Consider the following 25,759-nt stretch of genomic DNA (forward strand, 5'->3'; position numbering starts at 1 on the left):
CATTGACCCTTGTGAAACCTTCTGTTCCAACTTTTCCCCTCCTTCTCCTCACCTCTTCCCCTAGATGGTAGGCAGTATAATACATGTTAAATATGTTAAAGTCTATGTTAAATATAACATATGTGGTATAGTAAAATCTTTTTTCATTTACAAATAATGATATGTTTAGCCAATCCTTAATAGGCAGATACCTTAGGTTTTAACAGATTGAACCCCATTCATTTAGGCCCCTTCCCATCACCCTTCACTTCTGCTCTGGTTCTCATATATATTCCTTGAAAGCATTTTTCAGGAGAAGCCTGGAAGAGCTTTACAGAATCAATCTTTTTCTCTTTTTCTTTTTGTGAAACACTTGCTTTCATATTCTTGTTTTGGAAGTCAGAAAGCACATCTAGATTTCTGGAATGAAGCGCACTTGGCTCCCTCTTTCCGTTTTCCCCAAGAAGACAAGTTTTTCAGATCTCTACATCCCCAGTGAGTATGCCGTTTATATTTCTACAGCTGGCAATGGTGGGATGGGGAGGAAATAAAGAGTGTCTTTGTATGTATATGGGTATGGGTGTGAGTGTATGTGTAGGTTGGTGTGTTTGTGCATACGTGTGCTCCCCTGTGTATGAATAGGGGGATGGTCATGTTAATCTAAGGGAGCCATTTATATTGTGCAAGGGAAACTCAAAGTCAAATTGGGGGCCTTTGGCCTCAATACTCACTTTGTGCTTAATAAAAACAAAACAAAACAAAACAAAAACCAAACCCTGACATTTATACAATAGTTGAAGGGTTGTAAAGCACATTTTTTGAACTGGGCAAAATATATTTGTGTTCTCTCTATTTAAAAGCCCTAGCAAAAAACCTCAATCACTTTGCCTCAGTTATATCTATAGCTATTCTCCTACTTACAGGTGAGGAAACTGAGGCTCACCAAGGTTAATTGACTTGCCCAGGATCAAACACCTAAGTGTCAGTGGTGGGAGTCAAACCCTCTCCTGACTCTGGGTTCAGCCTACCTTAATTGATTGATTTAATTAATAATTTAATTGTCAATTAATCTAGAAAATTGTAATGTCAGAGAAATGTACAGAGAAGACTGTAAAACACTTTAGTTCTGTTTTGTTTGAGAATAAGATAGTTTACGGCAGGGCAGTTTAATTGCAAAATAAAAAAAGAATCCAACCCCAGACACCTATTTATAGTTTAAGAATTCATTCCCCATCCTCCCACTTAATAGTGTTTATTTTTTTTCTAATTACTTGTAGAGCTAGTTTTCAACAATGATTTTTATAAGATTTTTGAGTTCCAGATTTTTCTCCCTTCTTCCCTTCCCTTCCCTTTTTCCAAGATAACAAACAATCTAATGTAAGTTATACATATACAAATGATGTAATATGATTTTGTGGTCCCCTGATTTTAGGGGGGCTTCTATTCAGGTAATAAGTCAGTGATTCTAGATCTTCTGGCTTTGGAGTCAGCCTCAGGAAACTCCCACACCCAATCTGTCTGATTCTGAATAGACCATTCCTCAATTTATTGCTGACTGCTAATCTGGTCAATGACAATCTCTCAAAGAAAACCAAATTCCAGAGACCACTCCTCCATCCTACCTATGGGCCATAGAAATAGAAATGTGTCTCCTTGCTTCTGTTTCTCTGCTGAATTCCCTTAGAATTCAATCTGCTTGTAACAGCATTACAATTACAATTAAACTTTGCCCCTTGACTTGGAATGGGTTCAAGCCTGCAAATTCTTTTGAGACACCTTGTGACACCGATCTGTGACTCCAAACTTTTGGGGTCTCCTTCCTAACCTCAACACAATCATCTTAAACATGATTTCCTTATTAATCAGGTTGTGAAAGAAGAATCAGAACAAAAGTGGAAAATGAAGAGAGAAAAAAAATCCCCAAAGTAAAAAGAGTCTGTTTCGATCCACATTCAGACTCCACAGTTCTTTCTCTGGATGTGGATTTTCCATCATGAGTCTTTTGGAATTGTCTTAGATCATCATATTGCTGAGAAGAGCTAAATCTATCATAGGTGACCATCATATCATCTTGCTGTTATTTGTGTACAATATTCTCCTGGTTCTGCTCACTTCACTTAGCATCAGTTCATGTAAATCTCTCAGATTTTTTTGAAACCCACCCGCTCATCATTTCTTTAGTATAATAGTATTCATTTACATTCATTCACTAAAATTTGTCCAGCCATTCTCCAAATGATGGATTTCCCTGAAATTTCCAACTCTTTGCTACCACAAAAAAAGAGGTGCTATAAATATGTTTTACTTGTAGGTCCTTTCCCTTTTTTTATGATCTCTTCGGGAAACAGACCTAGAAGTGGTATTGCTGGGTGAAAGGGTATGCACAATTTTATAGACCTTTAGGTATAGTTTGGGTAAAATTAGAAAAGTTCCTTATTTCAGTAAGTGTCCATCTTTTCTCCTGAAAAATTATATTCAGTCTCACTGGGTAGTTGATTCTTAGTTGTAAATCCAAGTGAAAATTATAAATTCTTATTAACTGAGAGGCCAGAGTCAGGATGTCTGAACAAACAGAAGTAAAGATGTCAATTAGGTGTCTGAGAGTCTTATCTTTTGGAATATTTAGAGTGGATAGTACAGCCCTAACGGACAGGAAAAAAGGCGGGGGTTGCACATTAACTCAGGAAAATGGAGATATAATTCAGGGAAATTAATTCAGGGAAACTGAGATAAAACAATTTTTGTAATGCTGGAGAAACTGAGCAAGATAGAGATTAGAGTGTTTAATAATTTATTAAATGGAGAGATATACTGGGATCAAATGGATCCATGGTTTGGTCCCAGGGCTGAATGAGACTATCGTCTCCAAGAATGCAAAGGATCCAAAATCCTTTGACTTCTGGAATATTATAGTCCAAACTCACCAATCCTTTAATGTGAGAGCTGCTAAATCCTGGGTAATCCTGGTAACTTGATTTGAATTGCTTCTTTCTGTCTGTTTGCAGTATTTTCTCCTTGATCTGACAATTCTGGAATTTGGCTACAATATTTCTTATTTTCATTTTGGGATCTCTTTCAGAAGGTGATTAGTAGATTCTTCCAATGACTATTTTACTCTTAGGTTCTAGGATATCAGGGCAGTTTTCCTTGAAAATTTCTTGGAAGATACTGTCCAGGTTCTTTTTTTTGTTTGTTTGTTTTTGATCATAGTTTTCAAGTGATCCAATAATTCTTTTTTTTTTTTTAAACAATGAACACTTTTACTTTTATTTTTAAAAAATAATTATAACTTTTTATTGATAGTACATATGCATGGATAATTTTTTACAACATTATCCCTTGCACTCACTTCTGTTCCGACTTTTCCTCTCCCTCCCTCCATCCCCTCCTCCAGTTGGCAGGCAGTCTTATACATGTTGAATAGGTTACAGTATATCCTAGAGATGTGTGCAGAACTGAACAGTTCTCTTGTTGCACAGGGAGAATTGGATTCAGAAGGTATAAATAACCTGGGAAGAAAAACAAAAATGCAAACAGTTTATACTCATTTCCCAGTCAGTGTTCCTTCTCTGGGTGTAGCTGCTTCTGTCCATCATTGGTGATCCAATAATTCTCTCTCTCTTTTTTTTTTTTTTTTGATCCAATAATTCTTAAATGATCTCTCCTAGGTCTCTTTTCTAGGTCAGTTGTTTTTGTAATGCTGGAGAAACTGAGCAAGATAGAGATTAGAGTATTTAATAATTTATTAAATGGAGAGATATACTGGGACCAAATGGATCCATGGTTTGGTCCCAGGGCTGAATGAGACTATCGTCTCCAAGAATCCAGAAAACAATGAGGCGGGGTGGTGTCAGGGTGCTGAGAGCAGAACGGGACCCTGACAATCCAGTTCTGACAGGGCATGGGGGATGGGATGACCTAATGGGGGGAGGAACCCTGGAGATGGGGAGAGGTATCTTGATAAGACGGTGCCTGACATTCTGGTAGCTTGGGATGGGGAGAGGCATTCTGATATTCTAAAACATAAGATCTTTTATCCTTGTCAAATATTCTGATAAAGAGGGAGGGAAGGTTTTGTAGGACTGAGAAGCAGGGAAACTGAGTCAGGACTGGGTCAGGATAATTATAGAGACTGAGAACTGTGGCATAACATTTTTCCAATAATGTATTTTACATTTTGTTTTATTTTTTCATTCTTTTAATTTTGTTGGGCTGATTCTTGATGTCTAATAGAATAATTAGCTTCCACTTGCTCAATTCTTATTTTTAAGGAATTATTTTTAAAATTGTTTTCTTCAGTGTATTTTTTTTCCCATTTGACCAACTGTATTTTTAATGAATTGTTTTCTTCAGTTAATTTTTGTCCTTCTGTAATGCCAGAGAAACTGAGGCAAGATAGAGATTAGAGAGTTTTAATATTTTTTTTTATTGGGGAGCTTAATTGATTGACCGGAAAGGACTTTTGTTTCAAAGTATACAGTGGTGAATGTGAGACTCCAAGGTTTTTTTTAATAAGACTCTAGTAAGAAAAAAAACAAAGGCAGGAAGCAAAGAGCGGGAATTTTCAGGGATGGACCATAAATTTGGTTCTAGCAGGATAGGGGTGAAAATTATAAATTCTTATTCACTGAGAGGCCAGAGTCAGGATGTTTGAACAAACAGAAATAAAGATGTAATTAGGTATCTGAGAGAGTCTTATCTTTTGGAATATTTAGAGTGGATAGTACAATCCTAACGGGGAGGAAAAAAGGTGGGGGTTGCACACTAACTCGGGAAAATAGAGATATAATTCAGGGAAACTAATTCAGGGAAACTGAGATAAAACAGTTCAAGGAGACTGTGGCATAACACTTCCTATTCTTTTCCCTTGCAGAACACATTTCCCACCCCCACCTCCATTTTTCTGCCTCTCTTATTTGATTTTTAAAACTCTTTTGAGAAAGAAAACTTTTTGGCCTTAAGACCATTTTATATTCCCTTCTGAAGCTTTGCATGTAGGGATTTTGACATTGTTGTCCTCTTATGAGTTGGTGGTTTTGTTGAGGTGGAAGACACCCCAATGATATTAGGGTCCCCAGGTGAGTATGGCAAAAGGATTCATAAACTCAGTTTGTCTCCAAATTAAAGGGCAAAGATTTATTACGCTGATGACAGTGGGCTGAGTTCCAAGGGAATTTAGGGAAGAATCAAGAGCAAGAAAATAATTTGATAGAAAAAAAAAAAGCAACAGATCAGGTTCTCCAAATCATGGTGTGCTAATTTTATGGCTGAAATAAAATTGAGGAGTGTTAGGGGTGGAGTACCTCTAAGCCCTAGAGTCACACCCATCTTTGCATAAAGATGAAGCTGCACCTCATTATTGAACTCTCAGAAACTTAGGACTGACCAACAGATTGTTATCTAACAGCCAGCTTTGTTTGTGATACTCCCAAGGCCAGGTAGCCTTAGGGTTATTGCTAATCCTCCTTAGGAACTACTCTACTTCATTTTGATCTCTTTTGTCACCATAATAGCTTTCTATGGTCAGGGATGGTTTTTACTTATTTTTAAGTAATTTTCTGATTTTCAAAGTTGAGTTCTGCTTCTGGGACTGAGGGGACACTATCCCAGGCTTCCTGCACTGGTGGGGTAGAGAGGGTGTCAAAGTCATTAGGTTTATGAATGAGGAACTTGGGTGCCAACTGATTCCCATCATGCTTGAATGAGCTAGTTACGCTTGCTGTGCTGGGGTTCCAGGACTGGCATTTTGCTGGAGGCCCATAGCTGACCTGCTGTGCCAATGGCAGTCTGAGCTAGGATAGAGGGACTTTATTTGTTGACTTGTGTTGTGGCTAAGGGTTCCCTCTGGCTTTTCAGGATACTGTCTGAGCTGTGCTGGGCTCCTCTTTTACCCAAGTGAGACAGACCTTGCTTCCTTGAAATCCTAAATTATCCTAAGCTAGAAACTTGTTTCACTTGTCTTTTTGTGGATTCTGTCACTCTAGAATCCATTTATTTATTTATTCATTCATTCGTTTGTTTGTTTGTTTAGTTATTTATTTATTTTCCTGATAGTATTTTTTCCCCAAATACATGTGAAGATAGTTTTCAGCATTCATCTTTGTAAAACATTGTGTTCCAAATTTATTTCCCTTCCTCCCTTACCTGCCCCATCCCCAAGACACCAAACAATCTGATATAGGTTAAATATGAGTTATTCTTTTAAACATATTTCCATATTTGTCATGTTGTGCAAGAAAACAAACGAAAGGTGAAGATACTCTGCTTCACATTTCCACATTTAATCTCCATAGTTCGCTCTCTGGCTGTAATTGATAGTTTCCATCCCAAGTCTATTGGAACTGCCTTAAATCACTTCATTGTTGAAAAGAGCCAAGTCCATCCCAGTTGATCGTCACCTAGTCTTGTTTCTGTGTACAGTATTCTCCTGGTCCTGCTCATTTCACTCAGCATCAGTTCACGTAAGTCTCTCCAGGCTTTTCTGAAATCAACCTGTTCATCATTTCTTATAGAACATATAATATTCCATAACATTCATATACTATAATTTATTTAGCCATTCTCCACTGATGAGTATCCACTCAATTTCCAGTTCCAGCCAAAAAGAGCTGCTACAAACATTTTTGTACATATGGGTACTTTTCCTAGAAACTTATTTTAATGTTGTTTCCAAGGAAAACTGGGGAGAGCTCAGGCAACTTCCTGGTTTCCCTCCACCATCTTGACTCTGTTCCCCTCTTGTCCAAAGATTCTTAACCTGCCTCATCGTTTAGGTTTTGATGGCTTTGAATGTAAACGGCAATTGTTTCCTGTTCTGACCAGAAACCCTGATGATCTTCCCCTCCCAGATGAATATATTTGTGATGGTAGACTAGACCATCTTTTGTCTCAATTCTTACCTAGCCCATTGAATGGACATTGCCTCAGACAAACTGAGACCTGGGAAAGGTCTTAACTTAGAAAGACCTAGGTCACCCATTTCATTCTGGGCTTTATATAGGCCATAATTGACTTTTATTCTGCCTTTTGAACTTGGATAATTCTAGAGAAAAGAATGAGGCTGATGACTTTGTGCACTTCTGCCCGTCTTAAATCCAGTTCATTTGAAAGTCAAGAAATAACCTCATATCATTGGTCCGCTTCAAAATGAAGGATAAACATCACTTACTCTTAAAGTGAAAACCTTTCCTAGACAAGGGATGTTGGATGGGAAGGGACCAGGATTGGGGGGGAAAGGGGATTGCAGAAGAGAAAGAAAGAGAAACTAGCCAAATGGGATCCAGAAGTTGGGTGGACGAGACTGATGCTAACAAACTGGACGAGGTGCTAGGGAGATCCAGCACTGGAGGTGGGAAAAGGATCAGATGAGTTACTGACCCTTGACATTAAGCAATCTAGACTGGGTAGGATGATCCTGCATCTGGAACTAAGCATCATTTGGCTCCCTCCTTAGATAGGGAGTTAGGGTTATGCCCCTGGGCCAAATGTGACATCATTCTCACCCTCTCCTTTCTAAAGGGCCATTCAGAGCCCGAGGGCTCATGGGGTTGCCATCAATGCTACCCTTTGACTGATATTGGGGGTGGAGTCAGTAAGTCCTCACATCTCCCCCAGCCTCCAACATTTCCTGTGGTACCAGGCAATTTCTCTGGTCCTCAAACAAGTCTTTAAGGAATGGAATAAACCTGCTCTGGGGGAAGAAATAGCCACGGCAAGAGCGTTTGTGCTGCCAAAATCAGACTGCTCGAGTTTTTAGTTATGTTGTTCAATCATTTCAGTCATGTCTGATTCTTCATGACTCCATTTGGGTTTTCTTGGCAGAGAGAGAATTCTAGAGAAAAGAATGAGGCTGATGACTTTGTGCACTTCTGCCCATCTTAAATCCAGTTCATTTGAAAATCAAGAAATCACCTCAAATCATTGGTCCGCTTCAAAATGAAGAATAAACATCACTTACTCTTAAAGTGAAAACCTTTCCTAGACAAGGGATGTTGGATGGGGGGGAAGGGGGGTTGCAGAAGAGAAAGAAAGAGAAACTAGCCAAATGGGCTAGTGATTGGCCATTCCCTTCTCCAACTCATTTTATAGTTAAGGAAACTGAGTCAGACAGGGCTAAGTGCTTTGCCCAGAGTCACACAGCTAAGTATCTGAGATAGCATTTGAATTCTGGTCTTCCAGACTCTAGGCCCAGCATTCTATCCACTTTACAGCCTCACTTCTTCAGAAAACCTTATTATTTGATAATTACCCATTTTAACGATTAAATGTTTGCAAACTAGGAGCTAAGCTCCGTTATTTCTACATGTTTGAAAGAGTATAGTACAATCTATATTCTCTAGATTTGGGAGCCCGAGTGAAAAGCTCTGATCACCTTGTTTAATTTTATCTCCAAGTTGCCTCATACTTACAGATGAGAAACCTGAGGCTCTCCCAGGTTAATTGACTTGCCCAGGGTCACACAGCGAAGCATCAGTGGTGGGATTCAGACTCAGGTCTCTCAAGACTCCAGACTCAGCCTTTTTCCCACTGTTCATTACTCTAGAAAACTGCAATCTCATGGTGAGTCAGAGTATCCCTTTTATTCTGCTTTGTTTGAGAATAGGGCAAGATAAGGCGGGGCATTTAAAGACTGCGACAGGCACTGACTTGAACAGCAGCAGGGCACTTCACTCTGGCACTGAAGCTCTATAAGGGAAGATTTTCTCACAGACAGTCCTTCCATTGATTGATACCAGGCTCAGAAACATGGGAAGCAAGAAAGTCATCGTTGTGTTTGGGGCAACAGGTAACAAGAATTCCCTTTTTCCAGGGGGAGGAAGGCTGTCTGAAGAGTTTCTTCCAGTGTGAGCAGCACAGGCTGTCTATCAATGGACAACTGTAGGAGCATGTTGATGAGACTGAGAGAGCGATACCTAGTTCGAATAACCGTGTGGCCATTCTCTTTGTCAAAAGAAAGGTTTATGTAGGGGAAGAGTTTACAGGCAAAAATCGGAAGTAAAATAGGTACCAGGAATGGCAAATATAAAACAGAGTTAGGAGAGATTATAGTGACTAAGGAAAAAAGATAAGTTTCCCTGGGAAACTCACAATTCACCAAGAGAAAGGAAATACTCCATGGGTGGGAGAAAGCATTGACTGGCTGGTTAGAGCCATAAGGAGCTTGGCAGGTTAACCAGAGTTAGCCAGAGTAAGGAGAAAGGTGCCATTAGAGGGAAGGCACCATGAGGAGAGAGAGGACCTCATAATGGGCTTAGTCCTGAAAGAAACTTAGCAAAGATCTTCAGCATAAATAGATCTTTTATAGGGAAATATAGTCTTGGGGTTTTGAGGCATAAAGGCTCATCATGAAGAGGGAAGGTCAGAGAGCTAAGACGAATACTCCTGGCAGACCAGGTCCCAGACCTCCCCTAAAGATAAGCCAAAAAAATTAGTCTGGGAAAATTAACTTCCTTTGAAGTTATGGTTGATAGAGTTTATATTATGATTATCTTAAGTAATATTAAATCTGAGAAAGCTAAGTTCCATCAAGGTTGTCTCAAAGGTTGTTGTGAAGGTCTTTAAAGATATTAACTAGATTGGAGACAGAGTGAACGAATCAAGAATAGACTCTGACTTTGGAGTATTCTATACCAATGGGATTTGGGGAAGAGATTAAGTCTTTTCAATAGGATGTGGAAAGAACTGAGGCAACTGAAGCATAGGAGGCATAGGACTTGGATTCAAATCTTTCCTCTGCTACTTAATACTTGTATGATCTTGGGTAGTCTCCTAATCTCTGTGCTTCAGATATTTCACATGTAAAATGGGAACTATTGGATTCAGCGTCCTCTTCAACAGTGGGCAAGTGTTTACATCTTCTTAGTCCTCAGTTTCCTCATCTGTCAAATGAGAGGGGTTGAGCTCATTGATCTCTAAGTTCCTTTTCAGTTTTCAATCTGTAATTCTTCCAGGGATCTTTAACAAAAGAATCCACTGAAATTCCTTGTGTTGGCAGCAAGAAGGAGAATTTAATTTGATTTGATTTCAGGAAATGTTCTCTGAAAGAGTTTTCTGTTCTATTTTCCTCCTTTGTTTATTGTTTTTGGGGGTTATGTCTTGATTTGTGTAAGTCTGCTTTATTTAACAATGTCTTCAGTTCTCTCTTCATTTTCTTAATTGGAAGAGGAATTAGAAAGGCATATGTGGGGGGTTGGGATGAATGGGAAGAGTTAGGAAATGTATTCTTCAGACAAGAAGCCACAAGAGACACTAAAGAGTAGTGGATAGAGTTTTGACTTTAGAGTGAGAAAGATTTGGATTTAAAGTTCACCTCAGACATTACTGGTCTCTTGGAAAAGTCACAATCTTTCCAAGCCTCAGTTTCCTCATCTGTAAAATAGAAATGACCATAGTAGTGTCTTCCTCAAGAGACCGATCACTTTTTATAGTAGAAAGGGAACTTAAAGGGTATTTAACAGTGGAGGAAACTAAGGCAAACAGAGGTAAAGTAACTTAGCCAGGATCACTCAGCTAATAAGTACCCAATGCCAATTGAAACTTGGTCTTCCTGACTGCAGGTCCCACTGGATGGATTCCACAAATGATAAGCGTAATGAGCGTTGCTTTTCTGTCCTGGTTTTAAACTTGGTTTTAAAGGGATGGTCTGTGAGTATTTGGCGAAGGAAATGGGGATAGCTAAGACCCAGCAATCCTGCTTCTATGGGTCCTGGGAAGATGGCAAGAAGCCTCTGTTCCAGTTGGAAAAGTTCAAGGACTTTAGATAGGGGAGCAAGTAGTATTGCGTGTGAGAACAAGAAGTGCCAGAACAACATGAGAAAGGAGCCCTTTCACTATTACAGCATCAACAATTCATGGCTTGATCCCATGGCAGGGCCACGTTTTTAATTTCGGAGTCTCCAATTTAAATACAGACCCTCCCACCTCCCAGTTGTCCTATCTCAACAACTAACACCTTAGCTTAGCAGTTTAGCAGATTTAGTAGGAGTTTTATCCTGGAGCAGAAGACATTATTAAATTTTCATTGTCAATAATTATGCCTCAGAAATCAGTGACTGCTCCAAATCAGGGCTTGGTTTAATTGTTTTGTTATTGTTCTAACTTTAAGAAAATGGTGAGAAAGATGCCAAAAAGGCAGATTAAGATTAAAAGTGTGTGGTGTATATGGTTCCCACCCACCCCACCCAGTCTGGTTGTTAAACATTTCTCAATATACTCCTGTTTTGCTCTATAAACACTACTGGAGCTTAGCAGGAGGCCGATAGAAGACCTGGGGAATGGAGTCATTGCCATAATGTGGACTGTTATCTAGGCTGCTGCTGCTAAGAAAAAGAACTGGCATTTGGATAGGGGCTTACACCTGTGCCCGTTCAGGCCCCATGATGCCCCTGGGAACTACTCCTTCCAGGAGGACCAGAGCCGAGGTGGCGTGGGGACCAGAGAGGAGTGAGGCCCACAAAAGGGGACCAATACATATTTGTTCTGTTCCCCATTGTCAGTTGCTTCCCAGCAATTTTTTTAGATGTAAATTGGGGTGGGACGGGAAGAATTGGGATCATAATGTTTCAGTCTAACTCTTAATAATGTTGGTATTATTAACTCCATTTTATAGATAAGGAAATGGAGGATCAGGAAAATGGAATAGTTTAATCCAAGTAGCAATTATGGGTACAAACACACTAATCCAAGGCTTTCTGACCCTAAGCCAAGGGCTCTGAGAGCATCTCTTTCTGATCCCTCTTACTCACACATTGCCAATATGCACACATATATGCACATACGCACTCATGCACTTTCATTCATCGAGTCATTTATTTATTTTAAAATTTATTTTTTCCTCACCAGGTGCTCAGGGTGGTTCGGTTGCTAGAGCCCTTTTGAAGTGCGAAGACTTTGCTGTGAGGGCACTGACTCGGGATGTGACCAAACCTGCGGCTGTGGCCCTGCGAGACCTGGGAGCCGAGGTCATGAAGTGTGACCTGAATGATCAGGAGGCTATGAAGAGGGTGTTCAAAGGGGCCTACGGTGCCTTCGTGGTGACCACCTACTGGGACGACTTTAACATGGAGAAGGAAGTGCAGCAGGTAGGGAAGAGGGCTAAGGGTGGCTAGAGCTGGGGCAGGCTCTGTCCAGTGCTGAAGAGTAGATGGCCTTAGGGACCAACAAAAGCACAATCTACTCTCCTAAACTCTCCGACCTCATCGTCTGGTACCCAACGTTCTTATCAGCACAAGGAAGTGTTGATGAGGCTGGGGTCCCCCCATCTGAATGAACATCTCTTTCTCTCATGGAGAATTCATGTATACTGGACCTTGAAAGGACGATTTCTAAGTCCTGATTGGTTCCCAATGAGTGGGCTTCTCCCAAGATGTTGGCTGGCTGGGAGTCATGAGAACGGTCCTGTTCAGGCCTGTAAGTGAGAGTGACACAAAGATTGTTCTCGTCCCTTTTGCCTTTTTTTTGGATGTCAGATTATTAGTGTATGGTATGGGAGAAAAGAGTTCTCTTCTATCCCACCAGGAACATTGATGGGGACTTTCAGTACATTCGCGTGGCTGGAATTAACAGGTGCTTCGTGTAAGCCAAGAGAACGGGGTCTCAGAGACGGTTTCTCTGGCCTAAGTGATGGTAGTCACTGGGGCTCGGGGAGAGTTTCCCCAAGAGCCCATGGTGGGAGCAGTCATGTACTGCCTGCTGGGCCTGGGGAAGGAGCCAGTTTGCTCTTGAGCAGCCCAACCTCCTGTGTAGAAGAGGAGGAACTTTAAATCAAGGTGTCTCGGTCCCAGAAGCTGCCTTTTACCCAGAGATGGAAGATTTTGTGGCATCATCAGCCAGGAGTGTTGTCTTATGGGTGCGCCCAAGCTCACGTGTTCAGGGTGTTGATCTTTTAGAGAAGGGAGCGTAACTCCTGGACAACTTTGCTTCTGGGAAAGAGAAGAATCGGTTTACTCTTGTGACCTCTTTGGCTGGAAGATCAATGAAGGGGGCTCATATTTGGGGGAAGCAAGAGAAAAGGGCCTGGTCATCCTGCTATTATAGACAATACAAATCTAATAGAAAAAGAATCTTTTGGATCTAGAAGATCCAAAAAATATTTTCTTCTTAGAAAAGTCTAACGCATATAGTAACAGCACAAGGTGTGTGTGTGTATGTGTGTGTGTGTGTGTGTGTGTGTCTATGAGAAAGAGAAAGAGAGAGAGAGAGACAGACAGACAGACAGAGAAAGAGAGACAGAGAGAGAGAGAGAGAGAGAGAAAGAGACAGAGAGAGAGAGAGAGAGAGAGAGAGAAAGAGACAGAGAGAGAGAGAGAAGAGAGAGAGAGAGAGAGAGAGAGAGAGAGAGAGAGAGAGAGAGAGAAAGAGACTATGTAGAACTTTGGGGAAAGGAGACATTTCACTTGGAGTGAGATTAAGGCTTGATGTAAATTTATTACCTTAAGTTCTTGTGTCAGAATCGTTGATGCTATCACCTACATTTAGGGAAAGTTGGACCTTAGCTATGTCTAAACTATTTTTGGATTCCTTGAAGCTAATTTCAGGTGGAAGTCTAATAAATAAAAAGTAAGAAAAAGAAAATATACCCAGGTCAGTTCCCAGGCTTGGGGTGCTTAAGCCTGGAGGGCTTAAGGAGACTCTGGGTCAAGAATTACATGAATGTCCTCACCTATGGAGCAAAGAGCATATGAAAAGTTTGTTTCCATAGCATTTTAGTAGACCCAGCTGCAGCATCTCATACCAGAACACTTCCTTTTACTTATACAGCTGCCACCTTAATTTAACCTTCATCTCCAAGTCTTCCCTCCAATCCATTCCACCCTACTCAGCTGCCAAAACGATTTTCATCAAACACAGATCTGCCCATGTCACTGCCCTACTCTAAAATTTAGTGATTCCATGTACTCCAAAATAAAATATAAACTCTTCTGTCTAGTTCTTAAAGCCTTTTACAATTTGGGTCCAACCTCTCTTTCCAGCCTGATTATATATTACCCCCTCAAAAAAAAAAAAAAGAATTACGTGAATGATTAGAAATATCCCATAAGAGTTTGCTAGCATCTGATTGGGATTCAGCACCTTTCCAAATCTTGTGTCACTTATGGGTATAAGGAAAAGAGGGCAACCAAAGAATTAGTGAGCCTCTATTCATTTAGGACCCAGAATAACAAGTCCTGGCTTGAGTGAAGGAATCAGAAAATGGAGTAAAATAATACCTCATTCATACAGAGCAGAAGGGAGAAATGCCATCTTTATTTTCATTAGCTTCCAACTGAAATGTAGCATATCCTTTTATTATTTTCAACATAATTCTGAGAAGGGATCCAAGGCTCTACCAGCTTTTCCAAGGGGTCAGAGATACACCAAAAAGAGAAGGAACTCCCCAGTCATTTATCTGACAACCTTAGTTACCTTGAATAGCTTTTAAAAAATCTTTAGGTAGCTAAAGGCTGCCCTGTTATAGTGGATAGAGAAGTGACCTCACAGCCAAGAAGACCGGGGTCTTTCCAAGCTCTAGGAAACTCCCTAAGATTATAAATTGCAGAGAAAATGCCAATTTGCATGGGTGGGGAAGATTGCCTGTCATCAACATCTTCACTGGTCAATCCTTATCTTTCTTATTAGTAGTGATGGGGAAGTTGAGGAATCCATACACTCAAGTTTGTGCCCTTATTCAATGGGAAAGTCCTCAGTCTTGCTCAAAGTCTGCCTGACTGAAGGCAGGGAGCTGTCCGGAAGAAAGATGTAGATTCCCTTGCTCAGATGCTCCAGATCTGGAAGGTCCTCCTAACTTCAGGGCTGGGGCTCTATCCACTGCGCCACCTAGCTGCCCCGGATGTGACTCTTTTCAATAGCTGAGTGATTCAGGCCAGTTCCAATGGTCTTGTGATGGAGAGAGCCATCTGCACCCAGAGAGAATACTGTGGGGACTGAATGTGGATCACAACACAGCATTTTCACTTTTTCAATTATTGTTTGCTTGCATTTTTTTTTAAATCACTTTTCTCCTTTTTGAGCGGATTTTTCTGGTGTAGCATGGTAATTATGGAAATATATATAGAGGAATTACACATGTTTAACATATATTGGATTACTTGCCATTTAGGGAAGGGCGTTGGGGGAAAAATTTGGAATATAAGGTTTTTCAGGGGTCAGTGTTGAAAAATTATCTATGCATATGTTTTGAAAATAAAAACTTCAATAAAAAATAAAATAAAATAAAATTTCCAAAGCACTTAAAAAAAAGAAATAGTTACATATATTCATATTCATAGTGTTGGAAGTTATTTGTATGTAAAATATAGCCATTGGTTCCAGCCCAATGGAACTATAAAGGACGAATTCAAATAATGCAATTCATTTTCATATTTGTTGACTGGAACTTTTTCTTAGGTTTCCAGTTATCTGTTCCTTCCTGCCTCCCTTCATCTCTTCCATCTCTTCTGTTATGTTTCTTATGGCCCGTTAAGATAGGCCTCAGACCTGACATTTTGTTGGCCCAGAGAATGACTCGGAGGAGGAACTCTCCACCAATGCAGATCATACCTGGCACCTGCTCTGAAGTTTTTAGTTAACTTCCTGGGACAATGAGAAGTAAAAACCACACTATCCAATCATCTCATCGTTGTTGCTTTTATTTAGTTATTACTCTTATTCTCTCTCTGATTTTGTGGGGTTTCATGAAAATGATAATAACCAGGGAACAGATGTGAAAGCAATGACTTTAGAAAAGAAAAAATGAAAGAAAACAGAATGAAAATAATGAATTTTTTTTTCTTTTTACATTTTGGTAAACAGGGAAAAATGGTAGCTGATGCCAGTAAACAGGTGGGCTTGAAGCACGTGGTATATAGTGGTCTGGAGAATGTCAAGAAGTTGACCAAAGGGAAACTGGAGGTGCCCCACTTTGATGGGAAAGGCCAAGTGGAAGAATACTTCTGGGAGCTTGGAGTGCCCATGACCAGTGTCAGGATAGCGCCATACTTTGAAAACTTCCTAACCATCTGGAAGCCCGTGAAGGCGTCTGATGGCGACTACTACAACTTGGGTATGATAGAAAAGGACTGTGAGAGTTAGCAGGGAACAGTGCTGTGCCTTCATCATTCCTTCCTATGGGTCATTCCTTCATTCCTTCATATGGTCATTCATTCATTCATTTCTTCATATGGTCATCCATTCCTTCACATGGTCTTTCTTTCATTCCTTCAGATGGTCATTCCTTCATTCCTTCATGTGGTCATTCATTCATTCATATAGTCATTCATTTGTTCTGTAGTCATTTATTCATTTGTTCATATGGTCATTCATTCCTTTATATGGTCTTTCATTCATTCCTTCATATGGTCATTCACTCATTTATTCCTTTATACAGTCATTTCTTCATTTCTTCATACAATCACTCATCCATTTTACAATCATTCATTCATACATGCAGTATTCATTCATTTCTTCATATGGTCATTCATTCATTCATATAGTCATTCATTTGTTCATACAGTCATTCATTCATTTGTTCATGTGGTTATTCCTTCCTTCCTTCCTTCATATGATAATTCATTCATTCATAGTCATTTATTCATTTGTTCATATGGTCAGTTATTTTTTCATTCTGTCATTCATTCATTTGTTCATTCATTCATGTATAGCCTGAGAGGCGGGGTGAATGTTAGTGGATAGAGGGCTGGATTTGGACTCAGACTTGGATTCTGATTCTATCTTTGATACTTGCTGGCTGTGTGACCTTGGGCAAGTCTCATCACTTCTCTAGTCCCAGTTTCTTCATCTGTAAAACAGGGATGAAGGAATCGGACTAGACACCCCCTGGGGCCCCTTCTGGATCCCTTCGAGTCTGTGATGCCATGCAAGGTCCCTGTGCAATGAGGAACAGATGTGCAAAGATGAATAAGACACTTGGGAAGCAACATGGGGTAGTAGAAAGAGCCTGGATATGGAGTCTAAGGACCTAGATTCAAATCCTGCTTCTGAGACCTTCTACCCACGTGATTGTGGAAGGTTACTTAACCTCCTGGGTCTCGTAGGATGAGGGACTTAGACTGGAGGGTTGCTAGGTCCTTTCCAACTCTAAAGCTGTGCTCTTCGGAGTCACTTAAGCTCCATTTCCTCCTCTGTAAAATGAGAGCTGTTGGCCCGGGTCCCCTTCAGGTCTAGATCTGGGATCCTTAGAGTCTATGTAACTTAATGGTCCCAGACTGAAGCCAGAGCCAGAGCAGCACACTCAACACTTTGCTTGGGAAATAGTTTTGGATGAATGAATAAGTGAATGATCTGCTATAGCTTTTTGGGCTACCCGGGACTTCGGGAACTTCCAGACTGTGGAGATTCCAAAGCCAGTCTCTAATCATTCAATCAACAAGAATTTCTTTTAAGTGGGCACTATGTCGATCAATCTTTAAATGCTAATAAGCTAGCATCTATTAAGCCTATTAGGCTTCTATTAAGACATTAAGTGTCTGTGGGGCACTGTGCGGCGTCCTGTGGACCCAAAGACAAAAGCGTTACCATAAAAATCATTGCCCTGTAGGGGCGGATGTTCTCAGGGAGGGGACATGAACAATAGCTTCTGTCCCAAATGTGGAATGGGCCCAGGTATTATTTGATAGGGTCTCACTCAAGATGATGTAATGAGTTTCCCACCTCTGATGTCATGGGAGGGGCAGGGTGGGGACACCAATGAGCAAGGAAGATTCCCATGATGGGAGTTTCAAAGAAAGAACTGGTTGGAGGAACTAGACAGGAACTAGAGTTGAGAGTAATCCCAGAGGCCATCGGGTCCTCCCCTCTCCCATTTTACATAGCCTCAGGATGCTAAAGGGACTTGTCCAATGTCCTACAGATGCTAAATGTCAGAGGTGAAGATTTGAACCCAGGTCCTCTGTCTCCAGAGGCTGCATTCTTTCCCCTTTACCACACTGCCTCCCTGAAGCCCCCGTGAGGGTCTAGACAAGCTGTGGCCAGAGAGATTGGACCCAGAAAAATCAGGTTTCTTGGGGGTAATTTCCCTTTGCATGGGCTCTCCCTCCCCTGCACTGGAATATAGTCCCTTCTTCTCTCTATCATTGCTTTTAAAGCTTGGCTCAGGGACTACTTCCTCTGGTTCTCCTCATTAGTTCTCGTGCCCCAACGTTTCCCATCAATCACCTCACATTTATTTTGTACAGATGTCGTCTCTTCCTACGGAGGGCGATGTCCTTGGAGACAGAGACTTCATGCAGTCACGGGTCTAGCGCAGCCCCTGAACTAGAATAGTGATTAACAAGTACTTATTGAGGGACTGCGGTCTCCCACTGGGCTGGTATCTAGCCGGAGAAGCATTGAACAGCCAGAGGATTCTGGGAGGAGCCCCGGGAGGGTCTGTTTTAATGTTTTGTTCTGCCCTGTCGGTCAGTGTTGCCTATGAAGGACATCCCCATGGACGGCATCTCCGTGGCTGACCTCGGACCCGCGGTCGTCAGCATCTTTCAGTCCCCGGGGGAATTCCTGGGCAAGGCCGTGGGTCTCAGCGCGGAGGCCCTGACAATTCAGCAGTATGCGGACGTCCTCTCCCAGACACTGGGCAAAGTGTTTAAAGACTCCAAGGTGAGTCTTGGCAGGGCAGAAATGACAGTGACTGTGGAGGCCTTTTCTGACACTTCAGGGAAGGCGTCTGCTTCACCTGGGAATTCTGGGAAAATCCTTGAGGCTGGGGACCAGTCACTGGCAGTGGGTGGTTGAAAATGGGATTTCATCGGTAACGGGGAGGGATCCTTGCGCTTCAAAAATTAATGTTTACATCATAATTTAAGATCTACTAAGCATTTTACACATGTGATCTCATCTGAGCCAGACGCTATTGTAGCCCCCATTTTACAGATGAGGAAAATGAGGGAGTTGGTGACTTGTCCCACCCTTCTACCTCTCCAGTCTTCTTACACCTTATGACCCCACCCCATGTGCCTCTTATGCGCTTTATTTGTCCTGCACACAGCTTATTTGGATATTTTTATTTGCCCATTTTCTACCCCATTAGTGTGGAGGCTCCTTGAGAGCGGGAACTTTTTGTTTTTTACTTTTTTTTATATTTCCAGAGTGTAACATAATGCTTGGCACATAGTAGGCATTTAATGACATCATTTTAATTTATACATTCATTCACTCATGCGCTTTTTCATTCCTTCGTTCATATATTGCTTTCTTCACCCTCCGTTCCTTCCTTTTTTCATTGGCTCATGCATTTATGCATACGTTCATTCTTCCAGACCTAGGCTTCAGCACCTGCTGGGGAGCTAGAATGTTCCAAAGAAGTGGCCCCGTTTGGCTGGAATACAGAAAGGAGGGAGAGGGTAGAGCCAGAGCGTGAAGGACTTTTGTGACTTGAAGCACCAATGAGCAAGGCCGGGAGAAGATTCCCATTATGGGAACTAGACAGGAAGCGGAGTGGAGAGTGATCCCAGAGGCCCTCGGGTGCTCCCCTTCCCCATTTTACATGTGACCACGAGTAACAAACAGGGGACGTTTATTTGATTTTAGGGGAACATCGGGATAAGACAGGACTCTGATGTTGGCCAAGATTGAAGACAAAAGGAGAAGGGGATGCAGAGGCTGAGATGGATGGAGGATCAGGGAGGACTTTGGGAGATAGCGGAGGCCGGAAGGACCCGGTGCTCTGGGGTCCCTGGAGTCACAGAGAGTCACAGAACAACAGAACAACAGGGCAGCCGGTGGAGGGATCAGATGGGGACCACGTACGCTTCGGGGCCTCCCAGGTGTTTGTGGATGGCCCTGGGGGGGCTGGACTCCAGGACCTCCAAACCCTTCCAGTTCTATGATCCCACAAGGACCCCGGGGGCCGAATTGTCCGTTTTGGTTTCTTTTGAATCATGACTACCACTAGTTTCACAAGGTTGGATCTGGCCACAGGGTGGCAGCCCAGCCCCAGCAGTGAGCCGGCCTCGGGTCTGCCATTTAATGCTCCTTCTGGTGCAGGAGCTCCTGCACGGGCCCAGAAATGGCGGGGAGGATGTGGCGGCCCTCAGGCCTTCCTGCCGAGCCCGGCCAGGACCCCAGCCTGGCCTGGACAGAGACTGTGTGGGGACAAGGGAGGCCGGGGGCACGGCTCTGACTTCTGTGGGGCCCCCATTAGTCAGGGCAGGGCCGGTTGTCTCCACATGATAGCTGACAGATGTAAGTGTGGGGAAGACCACCGGTCACAGTCCCGGCAAACAGAAAGAACATGTGACGGAGCGCTGAGAACATCAAACCCCTCTTGTGTCATTTAGCTCTCTGAGACCTGGGAAAAGTAATCTCACCTTTCGGGGTCTCAGTTTACTCTTCTGTAAAATGAGGAGGTTGGACTAAATGGTCTCTCAGGCATCTTGTGGGGCAGGATAAAATGCACGGCCCGGAGTCCGGAAGATTCATCTTTCTGAGTTCAAATCTGACCCTGGCCAAGTCGTTGACCTATTTGCCTCAGTTTCCTCATCTGTAAAAATGAGAAGGAAATGGCAAACTACCCCAGAATCTTTGCCAAGAAAGCCCATAAAGGGGTCACAGAGTCAGACATGGTTGATCCACAACAAAGAGCTCCACCAGCTCTGGCTTTAGGAGCCTAGGAAACAGCTCCCCTGTTTCCTCTTTTCTAACATGAGGAGGTTGAACTGGGCCCTCCAGGCTCTGGGAGCTCAAGCTCTCAGATCCCAATATTCCTTGTCATTCAACCTTCTGGGCCATAAAATGGGAGCAGGTTAGACTCTGGCTTTTGAGCTCTCTTCCAGCTCCAGCTTTGGGGTCTTCAGCATTAGGGTAAAATTCAAACCCAGGTCTTCTGCTGCCAAGGAAAGGTCCTTCCCTCTCTGTAACGTTGCCTCTTCTGGGCACAAACCTGGAAAGAGAATCTCACATTTTGATGTCAAGGATGGATGTTTACCCATTGACAGAGCACCAGGGGCCTGGCTCCCACCTTGCCCACAGGGCTGCCCTCTAATCTTTGGCCTCCCATGACCCTGCTCCTCCTTCCATCCTCCAGGGTTCTCCATCAGCTTAAGCCTTTAACCGGCAGCTCTTCCAATCTTGCCCTGGCCAGCTCTCCTTTCTCTGAAGGATCAGTTTCCCCATCATCTTTTCTCTTCAGTCTTCATATATTGTCAATAGATGCAGGGCCTGGGTCCTCCCTGGGGTCTCTACACTCCCTAGTGGCCATTGGCTAATTTGTTGTGATCTGGAGAAGAGACCGATGGTCTTATTATTAATAAGCAGCTGGAGCCAGCGCAAAACTGGATTTTTAAGGATTGGCAAATCAATGGTATTTGAACCCTTTCCCTTGCTTTGTAAAAGGATCTCTAGTAGTAGAGCTCTAGATCTGGAAAGAGATCTCAAAGGCCTTCTAGCCAACTTTCTTGTTTTATAGATGGGGAAACCGAGGCCTTGGGAGAAGAAGAGATTTCAATCATGGAAGCAGAGCCGGAAGGGACCTTAGAGTCCATGTAGCCCATCCCTCCCATTCTACAGATGGGGAAACTGACGCCCATGGTCATTAAGTGACTTTTCTGAGGTCATACAAAAAGTGTCAAGGGAAGGAATAGGGCCTTTCTAGACCAAGTCTGCAAAATCAGGGGATTATTAGATCACTTCTAAATCTCCTTCTGGCTTTGGCTCTAGGACCCTTAGCAATGAATGGAGGACAATGGATTTGGAGACCAAGAGTCACTAATGACCTCAGAGAATGGGTCGGGCAGAGGCTGGATCACAAGTGGGTGATGGGGGAGCGGAGGCTGCCTGGGGGACAATTTTGTCAGACGTTTATCAGCGAAGAAGAAGGGAGAGATGGGACGGGAGGTAGAAAGCTGGAAGGACTGGAGAGCCCGCCTGTGTATGTTTGCAGCTAGATGGGAAGGAGACAGAAGAGAGGGAGGAACTGAAGATGCAGGAAGAGGAAGGGATGGATTCTGGGAAAGATTCTAGAGGAAGCAGGAGGGGGAGGAGCAGGAGCCAGGCAGAAGGACGGCCTTATAAAGGAGGAGCTAACACCTGTTCCTGCTTCCCATTATGTCCTGCCTCCCTTTATTACAATGCAATCTCTGAGGATTGGCTTGTTGCTGTGTCCTTAGCACTCAGTGCTAAGTAAATGCTGGCTTTCTCCTTCCCTCCTTCCTCCCTTTTCTTTCTCTTTTCTTCCTTTCTCTCTCTCCTTCTTCTCTCTCTCTTTCTCTTCTTTCAGTCTTCCTCTGTTTTTCTGTCTTCCTCCCTTCCCTTCTTGTAAATAGTATTTTATTTTTTCCAATGGCATGTAGAGATAGTTTTTTTATTTGTTTTTTTTAATAAGACTTTTGAATTCAAAAGTTTTCTTTCTCCTGCCCAAGACAGCAAGCAATTTGATAAGTTATACGTTATACATGTACAATCCTCCCCTTTTTTCTCCCTCCATCTCCTCCCTCCCTCCTTCCCTCTCTTTCTTTCTCTCTCTCCCCTCTTTCCTCCCTTTCTCTTTTTCTCCTTTTGTTTCTTTCTCTCCTTCCTTTCTTTCTCTCTCCATCTCATCCCTCCCTCCATCTCTCCTCTCTTTCTATCTCTGTCTCTCTGTCTGTCTCTTTCTGTCTCTCCCTTTTTTCCCTCTCTCTTTCTCTCCTTCTGTCTCTCTCTCCCCTCTTTCCTCCCTTTCTCTTTTTCTCCTTTTGTTTCTTTCTCTCCTTCCTTTCTTTCTCTCTCTCCTTCTTCTCTCTCTCTTTCTCTGCCCGTTTCTGTTTCTCTTTGCCTCTGCCTGCCTGTCAGCTGAACGACAATCCTGTGTGTGATTCTTGAGTTGACACACTGGCACCTGGCCAATAATGTTTCTAAAATTTTCTTTTTTAAAAATATGTCTACCTGGCCAAGTTGCTTCTGGACTCAGTTTTTCCAAGTATAAAACGAAGGGGTTGGAACAGATGGCTTCTTACGTCCCTTCTAAATCCCTTTAAAGATATGATCTTGTGATCCCTAACTTAGTACTTAGGCATCTTTGGGCAAGGCAATGTAACCACTCTATGCCTCAGTTTCCCCAAGTGAAAAATGTAGAAGTGGATTAAATGTCTTTTAAGGTCCTCTTCAGCCGTAGATCTGTTCTATGATCTTATCAACAAACACCGACACAGATGAACATTTCCATAGACAAAGAACAGAAAAGGAAAATTATATGAAACTCTAAATCTTGATTATATACAGTTTTTTTAAAGTATATCCCAAATTAAAAAAAAATATCCTAAATCTGACATGATAGTAGGATAATAACGTTTCCTTCCCCTCCCTCTCTCTTTTGCTTTCTTTCTTTTTCTTCGAAGATCACGGCAGAAGCTTATGAGAAGCTGGGCTTCCCCGGAGCCAAGGAGCTGGCTGACATGATGCGTTTCTATTACTTGAGGCCGGACAGAGACGTGAAGCTCACGCACAAGCTCAACCCCGAAGTCAAGAGTTTCTCCCAGTTTGTCTTAGAGAACAAAGAGGCCTTCCAGAAGCTCTAGGGAGTGTTCAAGCTCCTCCGTCTGGCCAGTGGCTTGACAACTTCCACCATGATAGTACCGAGGCAGTGGTCAGCGTCGTTTCCATGGAGCCTTGGGTTCCAATCTTGGCTTTGCTATGTATAACCTCTGTGACCTTAGGCCATTTCTTGACCTCTTTGGGCCTCAGTTTCTCTACTGTAAAATGAAGGGTTTGGATTAACTGTTCTTTCTAGCTCTAAATCATACTACAATTCTCTTCTAGGTAAGATGGGCAAAACCTTGAGCTGACTCAAACTAATCTGGTGGAAAGTGATTTCTTTACGTAGGAGAAAGATTCCTGGAAGCCTTCTTATCGATGGCGAATATTGTTATAATCTACATCTATTTACCCATTTACCCAGGGCCAGTGGGGCAGGATGGATGGATAAAGGGCTAGGTCTGTCATCAGGGGATTATTGATTTAAACTTAGAAAAGACTTAGAGCTTGTCAATCTGAGGCCCACGAATGTGGAGGGGCCGGCCCAAAGTCATACAGGAAATAAGTAGCAAAGCTGAGACCCGAACCCAGGTCTGAGTCCAAATTGGGCACTTCCTAGTGCTCTGTGGCAGGAGGGTTTGAGTTCAAATCCTGACCCTGAGATCACAAGTGGCTTCGTCTTTTTGAGCATCAGTTTGCTTTTTTGTAATATGGGAAGATTATACTTATAGTCCCTCACAGCTTTGCCGTGAGGCTTCGATGAGATTCATGTCTGTAGAATTCTTTACAAACATTAAAATCTTTTGCAAACATTAAATTGCATCTAGTTGGTTATTAGTCCTCTTGCTCCTGTTTCTCCTTTTCTCTTTCCTCTTCCTCCTCCTCCTTTTTTCCTCCTCTTCCTCTTTCTTCTTCTTCTTCCCTCTTCCTCCTCCTTCTCTTCTTTCTCCTCCTCCTTTTTCTCCTCCTCCTTTTCCTCCTCCTCTTCCTCGTTCTCATTCTTCTCCTTCTCTACCTCCTTCCCCTCCTCCTCCTCTTCTGCTAGCTTTTACCTCACCTAACATTCAGCTGCAACATGATTTGGACCTTGGAGGTCTTCTGATTTTGATTTTAAGAAAGAGAAAATATGCTGTGTTGGCAAAAAGAACTGCACATCCTTCCTGGAAGCACTCTGACCTTCCAGGAAAGATCTGCTAATTAATTAAGTCACCCTTTCATTCAACAATTATTTCACAAGCGTGATGCTTAGAACACGGTAAATGCTTAATAAAGGTTTTTTCATTCATTTATTAAACACCTATGCTATACTGGATTCTTGGAGAGAAGGGATCTTCCCAAGACAGCATCCGGCCTGGAACAGATGTTTCTCAATGTCATGGATATAGTCTTCCTAATCCTGTATTTCCCTAAAGGTGGTTCTTTAACACTTGTGACATTGTGGGGCAGCTCGGTGACACAGTGGATAGAGCCCCAGCCCTGAAGTCAGGAGGACTGAGTTCCAATCTGGCCTCAGACACTTAACACTTCCTGACTGTGTGACCCTGGGCAAGTCACTTAACCCCAATTGCCTCAGGAAAAACAAACCAAAAAACCCTTGTGACCTTGCTAAGTATAAACACATGACAGGGTCATTTTCAAGAACATACCTAAAAAGTATTTCTCTGCCTATTTCCTGATGTTCCGACCACAGAAAAAGCACTCCCTGATTGGGAGATCTCCTGCTCCTGCATCTGCTTCTTACAAACTGTCTGACGTTTAGTGTGTCAATTCTTTTTTCTAAGCCTCAGTTTTCCCATCTTTTAAATGGAAATAACAGTGTTACCATAACATGGTTTTTGTGAGCGTCAAATCTGAAGATGGATCTGAAAGTTTTTTGTCTTTTTAAAGCTTTAGTTGTGCCCCCCTCCCCCCAAGCTGATTTCTTCTACCAGTTCCCTAGGCAGGGTGAGAGGCATCCCTACCCTCCTCTGGTCTGCTGCCCACTGGGCACATCTGCCTGCCCCATGGGTACATCTACCTGTCTCCCTTTTCCTCCTTACCTGGGTAGACTGCATTACTCTTGTGGCTCTCTGCTGCCCTCTGCTGTCACTGGTAGAATCCAGAAGGCCACCCGTTGGCTTTTCCTTCCCCTTAGAAGAAGCCACAGAATAAAGGGACCACAATCCTCCTCGAAAGTGAATGATGACATCCAGAGTGTGCCCCGGGGGGAAAAGCAGAAGGCGCCCTCCCGTACCCAGCCAATGGCCAAAGAGTTGGCTCTTGCCCTCCACCCTGCTGGGTGCGGGGCCCTCGGAATCCTGGGCTCCTCTCTATTACCTTGGGGTGGCCCAAGGTGGGAATTTCT

General features: G+C 42.6%; 1 protein-coding gene across 1 annotated transcript; it reads left to right on the forward strand.

Moving 5' to 3' along the window:
- Positions 1–8,620: 8,620 nt before the first annotated feature.
- Positions 8,621–24,232, forward strand: LOC127563523 (nmrA-like family domain-containing protein 1). Its single transcript, XM_052000060.1, has 5 exons — positions 8,621–8,764; positions 11,821–12,059; positions 15,769–16,018; positions 18,377–18,567; positions 23,280–24,232. Exons 1-5 carry the CDS (start codon positions 8,725–8,727, stop codon positions 23,457–23,459), a joined length of 900 nt encoding a protein of 299 aa, XP_051856020.1. The 5' UTR covers positions 8,621–8,724; the 3' UTR covers positions 23,460–24,232.
- Positions 24,233–25,759: the final 1,527 nt, after the last annotated feature.

This window comes from Antechinus flavipes, chromosome 4 (assembly GCF_016432865.1).
Source record: "Antechinus flavipes isolate AdamAnt ecotype Samford, QLD, Australia chromosome 4, AdamAnt_v2, whole genome shotgun sequence".
Classification (NCBI taxonomy): domain Eukaryota; kingdom Metazoa; phylum Chordata; class Mammalia; order Dasyuromorphia; family Dasyuridae; genus Antechinus; species Antechinus flavipes.